General features: G+C 33.4%; 1 protein-coding gene across 1 annotated transcript; it reads left to right on the top strand.

Annotated features, from left to right (window-relative positions):
• The first annotated feature begins 1,980 nt into the window (after positions 1-1,980).
• On the top strand, positions 1,981-5,920 carry LOC149421346 (venom peptide CtAPI-like). The gene is made up of 2 exons (XM_089635482.1): positions 1,981-2,072; positions 5,422-5,920. The coding sequence occupies exons 1-2, from the start codon at positions 1,994-1,996 to the stop codon at positions 5,622-5,624; spliced, it is 282 nt and encodes a 93-aa protein (XP_089491608.1). The 5' UTR covers positions 1,981-1,993; the 3' UTR covers positions 5,625-5,920.
• The last annotated feature ends 5,244 nt before the right edge of the window (positions 5,921-11,164 follow it).

Here is an 11,164-nt window from a genome sequence, read left to right as displayed (position 1 = left end):
GATGGAAATTGATGGGCGACGATTGCATCGCTCCAGTTATTCAGTTATTTCCAATATTTAGATTAAATTTTGTCTAATTTACTGGGTAAATTTTTGATGCAGTATTAAAAAGTAATTAAATTACTTAAATATATGAATAAACTCATACAAGAATAAAAATATAAATATCTTCCTTGCCGAGGTTTGAACCAGTGACATCTAGGTCCAGAGTAAAATGGGTTGTTGCTATGCAACGAATGAGTTCAAATACAATAGGCTTATCAGATAGAAGAGGTGAGAGAAAACAATGTATTGGTGTGTAATAGCGATGATACATTCGTGAACGAGCCACACAATTGAGCCAGTTCTTTTTGATGAGCCGTATTCGTTCTACGAGTACTCCCGGTAAACCGTCCGATGGGTCAATTGAACGGTTACTCTTTTTTTCAGGAGATATTTGAGAAAAATAGTGCCATTAAAATGATTCTATAAAATGTTTACAATAATGTTAGATTTGTTTGATGGCTCGTCTCAAGACTCAAGTAAGATAATAAAAATAAAATGTCACCAATAATCATTATCTCTCCTAAAAGGGTTCAATCAACTGGGTTATAAAAATTTACCATAATGCAAACAAAAAAGCTGTTAGTTTGTTCAGCGCCACCTTGAGAATAATGGATACACAAAAACAATAATTACTTTTAGAATTATTATTAGTATAGAATATTCATTTTTAATATGTACCTACCTACTTGCAGTGACAAAGAATATTATTATTGGAGGGCCTCAAGTGATGATGATTACCATAAAAACAGCGCACAATTCGTATATAAGCGAGAAAATAATAATAAAAAATCTTACAAAGGACAAAAAACATTGTTCACTTTAGAAGCATCATGAGCGATGTAAATAAAGAACTTGAGTGATCAGTATATTAACTTATCCTAACATAAAGCCAATGATTTACCAAGCAGAGGAGAAGTGGTATGGAGAAGCCGGATTTTGAAGGTAGCTACCATGCGAAATTGGCAGTATCGACAACGGGCTTAAGGCCGCAGTACTACCCATAGATCATCCACTATCATTTGACAGTCAGTGATAAAAAATTAAAGGTATGCGTATGCAATTTTTCCCTGAGTAACTTTAACTCTTTTTCTCAAACAGTAAATTTCTGGTTGTAACTATTTAACTTTTTGATGTAAATGCAATGAGTAAGATTAAGAAATGGACGCATAGATGGTTTGGGCATGAAGAGCGATTGAACGAAGAAAGAAGTGTAAGGAGAATAAATTACGCAAATGTGAATGGTAGTAGAAGTCGGGGACGCCCGAGGAAGACATGGCATTATCAAGTAAATCCGATACTTTAGTTGAGCCATGTCAAGAGCTAGAATAATTGAAGAGTATTTATGAGACGATATATGAATGTAAATGAGGCAAGAAGTTTGTGCCAATACCGATTGTTTGGAGGTTGAGCCAAGCAAAACCGGCATTTATAATTACCATCTACTGGGCTACTTCAATACTTCATGTGGCCCTTTCATTACATACCGGTTATCCGGTGATGAAAGAGCCAGATTTGTATATTTTTAAAACATTCAAATATTACTGTTTTTTTAACTAGGTAAGTGCGGATATTTTTGGTAAAACGGTTTTTAAATACGTCTTAGTCGGTTGTATAAAAATACATATTATGACGGTTTAAAAAAAAAGTGGTTCCTCCATGCCACTTCTCCCCTACTTAAAATAATAAAACTTCATAGAATTGTGTGTTTTTCCGTATGTGATGCAATCTGTTATTCTAATAGTTATATAACATAATTAAGTCTAAAATGGATGTTTGTTGCCATATAAAAAGCATCTACAATGTTATTATCGATTATTCACTGATCTGAAGTCGAATATGAAACAGTTCTCGGAAGGGTGCTAATAAATAGATATTTTAAATATTAATACAAAAGTGGAAATAACACTTGCTTACGATGGTGAGACAGGTGTTTTTGTCTGTGATTTTGATGATCTGTGTTGAGTTTGCTACATCTTTTGGAGACATGGGGAATGCTGAGCTGAAGCTCAACGTTACACCACCATCAGGTAACAGGGTTTTTATACTATGCATAATATATAATGTGTAAGAGAAATTATTATACCTCGCATTAGGACTAGTTTTAAAAGTCTCCAGTCCCCTTTTCAAGATCCAACTGGTACCTAAACCAATCCATAAAGAATGCTCTTCTACTCCCTGTATTATTTACTTGTTTCTTATTGGGAATAATGATTAAAACGTAGTTATGGTTCAAATATTGTTAAAATATACTGTCAAATTACTATCTGGTAACAAATAAATTTTTTTTCCTTCCTTTTGAAATATTTTGTGTTTGTATGTAGTATTACATTATTTTTGTGATTACTCTATGGTTGCTTCACTTAAATGTAAATTGTTAACCCCGATCCAGGCTTAGTCCAAGTGAGGTTGATTTTTATGAGAAAAAACATCATTTATGTATAGTGAGATGAAATAAATAAAAATGTAAATAATTTAAAATACATAAAATTTTATTTGTACGCGTACATTAAAACGCGAGTTAACGCAAAGTAAAACGTTAGTACTAAAATATAATTTACTTATATGCACATATTTACATTTTAATACTCATAAATTTATAGAAACATAAATCTTATAGAAAAAATAAATTATTAGTAGCTTTTAAAAATAATAATAAATATTTACAAAATCGTTAAACAACCACCAATACCATAATAGTTTTACAATAAGAAAGAAACATGCGTTCGGGAAATGTCTATGGGAAGATATTTTATGTTCTAGTATCTTCTGTCTTTTTCGTATTCGCTCAAAAATTTTATGAACGGATTGTAAACGATTGATTTAACCCTGCGGCGGCGGACGTCTTCAGACATCGCAACAGATCATTCTAAAGAATATAGCAAAAAAACGTCAGGGCCAACAGATAAGAAAAGAAGTTGTCAAAAACTGAAATTCATTTTTTGTTTTTGTTTATTTAAGCCCTTGCCCAGAATAAAATTATGTACAAAAATAGTCCTGTTCTGAGAAAGATGGAAAAAACGATAGCAGATATGTTTCATAACAATTTTATATACAATTCAGTAATTATTTTAGTATTAGATCAAGTTTTATTGGATACAACGCAATTCCGGGCAACGGATCGTTTGTGTCAACTAGTATATAATACCACGATGCCTTCTTTAGGGCAGTAAACCAACATAAATAATTAAAACCGCATTTTTTCAAATGATTATCTATACATATCTCTATAGGCACAATACACATATTATCTATTTATCGAAGGGAGTCTGTTGCCGGCGGCGTGGATTTAATTTTTGCACAAATCTAAAGTTTTATTACGAGATTATTGAAATTTTACACACTTGACCTTTAAAACAAGAGGAAGGTCACTGTCTACATCAGATTTCGAAAAACCACCCCATCCACTTTTCCACTACTTAAAGCAGTATTGCAATACTTCTTGATGAAACACACTTTACGTTAAAAATAAGAGGAAAATTACTGTGTATATATTATTTGATTTCGAAAACTGTGCGTAAAGCCCGGGCAACGCAAGATAGTTAATTATTTATGAGTATGATCATATTCGGGTTCACACTAGTTCAATGATAAATATAAGAAATTATTATTATTTACCCATACTTTTTACATAATATATTATTTACTTCAGTGAAACATTTGTTATGTAATGTATTTAGGGTCAACCAATAGATTTGAATATCGCCGAAAGCATAAATACACAAACCGACTGCGGGTGGCGCCGCGGGCCAACAACGCAATCCTGGCCCCGCTCCCTGCCCGCTCGAGAGCTCGTGCCGTTTTGTTTTGAATGGCGTTTTTTTCTGAAAATGGCGACTCTCCCACGTTCGCGGATTAAGTCAAACCAGCCCAACACCGTTTCACCACACTGTTTGTGTCGCGAGAAAAGCTGGTGAAAACCGTTCGAAAACCAAAACTGCCATCAGAGATCCAGTGATCTCTAACAAACTCATACAGAAAGAGAGAGCTAGGTCATTTCCATTGTCCATAACTATGTGATTACAGACAATATGGTGTTATCCTTCATTATATGTGTTTTGCCGGTGTACCATTGAAAGAACCTCCAACCGACTACGGTTTGAGCCACGCATTCCTGAGAGCCCAGGCGTACACGAACTTAACAACTTGAGCTTGCCAAAACAATGTACCATAAGTGCCCTCCTATAACTAACACTGACGCACATTGTGAGGCTTCTGCCCCAATAATTAACCCCCCAACAAATTAGCAAAAAAAATAAAGTAAATATGACTACATGCGCTGACGCAAGATGACTACTTATGTTCTTATGTAGGTACTTACGAGCCAAGAGCTAGTAGACCAAGGAGAATTAATATTATAGACATGCGACTAACAGGTACCCAGGTTGCAAGTCTCCGTTTCAAAGTAGCGGTTCTTCATGCGTAGTCAAGTCTCAATTTTATTATGCAATTACATTTCACATTTTTTTCAACGACCTTCTAGCATTAGTTCTTTTTATACGGTGCTATAATTATACGGAATTTTTTTTGATACATTTAGCAGTATTTTTTTTAAACATTATTTGGTGACGTGGGCAACACAGCGTGCTTACCCGTGCAGTTTGTAAATAAATCGGACTATAATGAAAATAAACATAATTAAATGAAGTTGAATGACTTTAAAACAACTCCTGTTAAATTTAAAAAATAAAGCTATATACTTATTAAAGTAGAAGCAGTAATACAAATTAGGCATTATGAAATGTATAATTATGAGAAACAGTTGTGTATAATATGTGCACTATATATTTTTTAAAGATATTTTTTTTGTAAAATCGTCTTTTTTGGTCTTTAATCCTTATTTATACGGTTAATAATAATTATTTCATGAATAAGAAATTCATATATTAATTGTGGCTTATAAGTCATAACTTATTTCCTTGTTTACAGGGGAATATACATCTGAATGAATCACGTGGTGTGGAGATCGCGAGATGTGGAGATTGCGAGGTGTGGAGATTTTAAACATAAAATAAAATTTTAAAAAACTAGAAAAAATGGCGTCTTGTTATTTCTGTTTTTTTTTCACTTGTTTTATGGAAAAAATTATTTCACCAGCCGTTTTTTAAAACTTTTATTATTTAGGTACCGCACAAGAGTCCCGTTTGCCCTGAGACTGTGGGACTACGGCATCCCCAAATAGGGTTTTTTATGATGCTGAAAGGATTTGGATAGGGAAAAGAGATTGAAAAGGCTGGGAAGCCTCTTTGATGGTCGACTCTCCTAAATATATTTGTACAGCGCCCTTGAGGTGATTTTTCTCAAAAACGGCGCTATTCAAATCATCCAAATATTATTACCATTATTATATATTTTTTGATTAGTTGTCTATTCTTTTAGAAAAACTGGAGACTCCCTGTCAGGACAACGCCGAGTTCAGCGCATGCGACAACCATGGCTGCCAGAATACCTGCGAGGAGTTGGACCTACTGTCTCGCTGCGATTATGTGGGCGGTTGCTACCCCGGCTGCATCTGTAGAAAGGGGTACTTGAGGAACAACAAGGGGGACTGCGTAGCCGAACAAACTTGCGTTCAAACTTAATTAAGTAATAGAGAGAAGAACAACTTATGTTTACAAGGAATGGTTTACTTATTTTGTTTATTAGGTACATCCACATAAGTAGAGTTTAGTCTGCCTGTATCACTCGGGATGTCCTTTTTAGAGACTAACTAGTTTTAAATAATGAAATGGACATTTGTCGATATATTTGATTTTGGTATGTACATTTTTAGAAAAAGGAAGATAAATTAGAAGCACATTTGACAGAATTTAATCTGGTCAGTACTGTGAGTCGACTAATTAATATGATCTTCGTTTGTGATCCAATGTTTAGTCAAGATGATACATTTTTTAAATGTTTTTTAATAGTCTTGTATTATCGGGTGGGTTATTTTATATTAAAGTTACAATGTTTTTTAAGTTTTTTAGTCCAAATGGTGTATTATTTTACTTATTTGTAAGACTTTTTTGAAGAATTTAGCGCATAAAAAATACTTTGAGAGATGAGTTAAAATTATTTTTGTGTAAAAATGTCGAACATCTTTTTCGCACTTGAAATTTGTTTAACGTAGACTCTATAGTGCTTGTATAGGGACTCTGAGAACAACCTTAATGATTAATTTACACTAAGATTGTAAACCTACTCGAACGTGCACCTGTAGCAAGTAAAAAATATATTTGTTTTAATTTTTTATATCCGTATAGTTTATAAATAATATTATTTAATTATAAAACTATGGACGTTAAAAAATAAACAAATAATACAGTGAAAAAGACCTCAAGATTTAAAGCAGTGTGTTATAAAACCATAGGTAAGATATATGGTAGATCACAATCTTATGACAATCAAAGAAAAAAGAAGAACCGTCGATATATAGATTTGCCCTCTCATATATAATTATTACAATTACAAATGTAACACCACCGACGAATAATTTCATAAAGCAACTCTCCGTCGCCTCGCTTCGCATATCATTAAATGCAAGCTTCCCTGCAAAATAACAAAGCAAAAAGTTATTCCTCAAATCGCACGATGTAACTGTTTATCTGGTTAACTAATTAATCAATATGTGACGTGGGCGTGTTGCGTGATCCAAAAGTCTGACCGATAGGACGTAGATTTCAAATTAATAAATTCGGTCTCTTCAGTACAAATTCAAAATCAATGAATGGCGACATACGGTGTCAGGCAAAAAGAGACATAATACAACAAGTTGATTGGCTGTTTTAATAAAATAATCAAAAGGTACTGAAGTACTAAGTGACTGACGGTTTTCATTGGACTTGGAGGAAATTTAATCAATTTGAAGGTGTATAATATCACAATCCCAACATACATGGTCCTGGAGGTGATAGAGGTGGCTTTGAACACTCTGTATAATATCACAATCCCAATATGCATGGGCCTGGAGGTGATAGAGGTGGCTTTGAACATTCTCTATAATATCACAATCCCAACATACATGGTCATGGAGGTGATAGAGGTGGCTTTGAACATTCTCTATAATATCACAATCCCAACATACATGGGCTGGGAGGTGATAGAGGTGGCTTTGAACACTCTGTATAATATCACAATCCCAATATGCATGGGTCTGGAGGAGGTGGAGGTGGCTTTGAACACTCTGTTAGTAAAGGGTATCTGATAGTATTATTGTCCTAGCGTCTGGACGATGTAGGCCCTCTGATTGGTCAAATTCAAATTATGTGATTCGGATAAATTCTGCATTGGGGGTCTGCAGGCAAAAAATACCACTCTGCCCCTCAATTTTAAGCAACCGTAAGGTTCATTTCGGTTTGCAGGCGACCGGATACAAAAAAAATAAGACATTAAAAATGAAGACACGATTTCATACTGAAATAGAATCGCCACATGTAATACGATATTTTTTCAAAAATATCGTTTCTGCTCATACAATTTTTGGATAATATCGAAGAAAATATGTTTTAGAAAGTTCATAATCCGTTGAATTAATTACATTACAGTGAAAATTATCCACAATTACGTGATTACGTTTGACGTTTGACGAAAAAAGCACGCAATCCTTCAATATGGCCGATACGCACCGCGGCAATAGATGGCCGACAGAGCGCACCTCTGGCGGTGTAAGAATGAACCAAATGACTAGCGCGAATATTTAAATATGCAAAATTACTGGACCATCAAGCGTTTAATAATAAGATTTCTTCTGGAAGTTTATTTAAACTTTGCAATGGCATTTTTCATTATTATTTATATTTTTTTTTGTTTATTAATTATATCTGATTTTATATTGACATGTTTTCTAATTTCTAAAATTTTAAAATTATTTATTTGCGATGCTTTAATCCGGAGTGAAGTATTTTAATTCCTGAATTTTTATCGAAAGTGTGATTCAAATGATGATTTGCAAACTTAGATTCACTATTTCCATTTAGAACCCTGAGTTTTATAGTTCTGACTTCAAAGTTTCTATTGGTTCTACCTTTGTAAAAGAAATTACAATCATCCCAATTGAGTTTATAAACTCCTGATTTTTTTGTTTGATTTTCGCCATCTTTATTATTAAGAATATATTTCTTCATTTTGTTATTAGTGTAAAACGCCGGTTGAATAGTACCAGGAATGTTTTTATATATAATTTTAGAAGTATCGTTATCTACAAACAGAATTCTACGCGATTTTTTATTTATATCTTAAGAAATAGGGTAAAAATATCGTTTTAAGAGAATATGTTTAATTTTTTTTATTTATTATTTCAACTATCAATTTATTAGAATAACCTATATTAAATGTTATTTGTCTTATGAATATATTGTTTTATGGTTATATGCTATTTTTTTCAGGTCTTAAAATACTTCACACAGGATATAAAGCATCGCAAATAAATAATTTAGAAATTTTAGATATAAGAGAACATGTTTATAAAAGCAGATATAATTAACAAGAATTTTTTTTTATAAACTCTCTTTTAAATATTTTCCCACTTAACTGGTCTTTCATATTGTAATTCCTAATTCTTATAAACCCAGCCAACTCTTACCCCCCCCCCCCCCCCTCCTTCCACTTCTTTTTTCCGATTGTAATCTATATTTAATTTTTTAATTCGGTGTATACTTCGTTCATGAAACATGTATTGGTGGTATATAATAAAGTGATGTTAAAAAAGTTATTTGTTTTTTAATAAAATAAATTTTAATCGGATAACATTATTTTATCTATTTCCATTGTATATCAATGCATACGTACATAATAAAATGTAAAAATTATATTTATTTATTAATTGGACAATTTGCATAGCGCCGCTTTTGTGAGATATCACCTCAGGGGCGCTATATTGTAATAATCTACCTTTATATATAGATTTTTACTCTCCTGATGAAGTTGTATGTATAATCTAACTTTAAACCTTATTAGATACAGTAACAGTTTTAGGTAAAGAATTACCACCAGTTGGAGTAAAATTCACACCATTTAATTAAACCGACTGCTAATCTCATCGCACAATTACCCTCCTTTTATCCATAAACACGGGTACAATTAATCAATATGTAATAATCTATTATTTCAGTCAACTTTGTTATAACTATCTTTAATTGTTGTGACAAACTATACGATATTAATTCAACTTATAGACATTGACGGTTGTAACACATATTTAAGCACTGAAAGTCTCCTATGAGCAAATTATATTAGGTACCATAACAGTTAATATCAGTTGTAGACATGTAGTCAATAATAGTGTTTCATTTGAAATAATCTATCACAAATACGTAAAATTTCATTTATTCAAACAACTGTCATTCTTATTATGCCTAAATTGAGCATGTTATTATCCATTAACTCCTTCCTGTTCCGTGTTTTAACAATATATACCCACCCTCTCTCTGTGAATGACCTAATATCTATCTATTAAATGTAACTGTTGTTAGTATCACTTAAACTGGGCGCAGCCCAACCAAGTGCCGCCGCAGGGCCTAGCAGCAAAAACCCGCGGAGCGGGTTTTTAACTGCTAGTACAGGTGATTATTACGTCATTAGATTATTAATATTATACCTCAGATTTACTATCAAAGGTGCAAAAATTCTAGCTAAACTAATCGGTTGATACAGCTTTCTGTGTTTAGTTGTGTTACCTAAACTGTATTAATGACAGCTTAACGATTCAGATATTCTAGCTAAACTAATCGGTTGAGACAGCTTTCTGTGTTTAGTTGTGTTACCTAAACTAAAAATTATATATCTTAACCATTTTGTAGTGTTTGGTTAAAAAAACATAACTGTTTAGATGTAATAACCTTATTACTTAGTTAATATTCCAAAATGGTTAGGTTGATTAACTTAACTTCGGTTGGAATAGCCCTACCGATATAGGTATTTTAGCTCTCTACTGCTAGCTATTTTTTTGGGTAGGCCCAAAACACACATATGGGGTGAAATATACAGCTGCGCTTTCTTTATTAAAGGCTTTGGTGATTTGAAAAGCTAATTCATAAAATCTCTTGCTTGTAATGGATTTATCTGGATTACCCTTCAATTCCTTACTTATAATAATACTGCACAGTCGACGCCTGGCAGAATCGTCCAACAGACCCTTTGACTCAAACTGCATCAAAAGTGCTTGCCCCTAATTGATTGATAGGAGACGATTGCGTAAGTCCTAGAAAACAAAATGAAATTGCATATTGATTACATAACTAATAACCACTTCTATAATCATCATCATATCAGTCACAGGACGGCTACTCTACGCTGCCACTACTAAAATACATAGATCAGAATGTATAAAACAATTAACCTAAGTTACTCAGGTATTAACTTAGTAAAATTATTTAACTTACATTCAAAATTTGCTCTTCAAAATCTTCTTGCGTTATTCTTTGTGATTTTTTTATATTTTCCAACAAGGAAATGTCATTTTCAACGAAATCATCGTGTTGATAATATATGGGCGTTGTTTGTTTGGAAGTGTTCAGGAGTGTTTTCGAGTCTATGGCTTGTTCTGAATTAAAGAAAAAAACGACGAGAAAATGCAAAAAATTTCAAAACAAGAAAATAAAAAATTATTTTTCAAAGGAATGAAAATTATAAAAAATCTGTCATGACTCATGAAACAATCTTGGTTGTATCGTCCACACGCACTTTTCAAACTAGGTACATAATAAATACAAATCTACTAAATCTGTGGCGTCGAGAAAAATCTAGATTAACTAATTAATAATAAACCGCTCGACCTACTTAGTACCTACTCCCGAATTATGTACCTGCAGTCGAAATCGCATCGTAAACAAAGCAATCTACTTACTACAAGCACCTACTTGTCTACCAGGTGACAATACGTCACAGGCCGTCTTTCACATTACAAGAACTCGCCAAAAGGTTCGAGTCTACCGCCTAGGCATAATTGCCACGCCGTCGAAACTTCGCGAAAGGGCCAGACCGAGCGAGTGGCCTCGATTTAGTTGCCATTTAACTACCTGCTGTTGTCACCGGCCGAACAGTATAAATAAGCCCGACGCAGCCAGTCAGGCAGTCAGTCATCAGTCCGCCGAGAATCAACGAGTGAATACCCGCGCTCCTCTTACTAGCGCGAAGGACAACG

Source organism: Hesperophylax consimilis, chromosome 9 (assembly GCF_061612785.1).
Source record: "Hesperophylax consimilis isolate HC1 chromosome 9, BYU_Hcon_1.0, whole genome shotgun sequence".
Classification (NCBI taxonomy): domain Eukaryota; kingdom Metazoa; phylum Arthropoda; class Insecta; order Trichoptera; family Limnephilidae; genus Hesperophylax; species Hesperophylax consimilis.
This window is presented reverse-complemented; position numbering and strand designations above follow the sequence as displayed.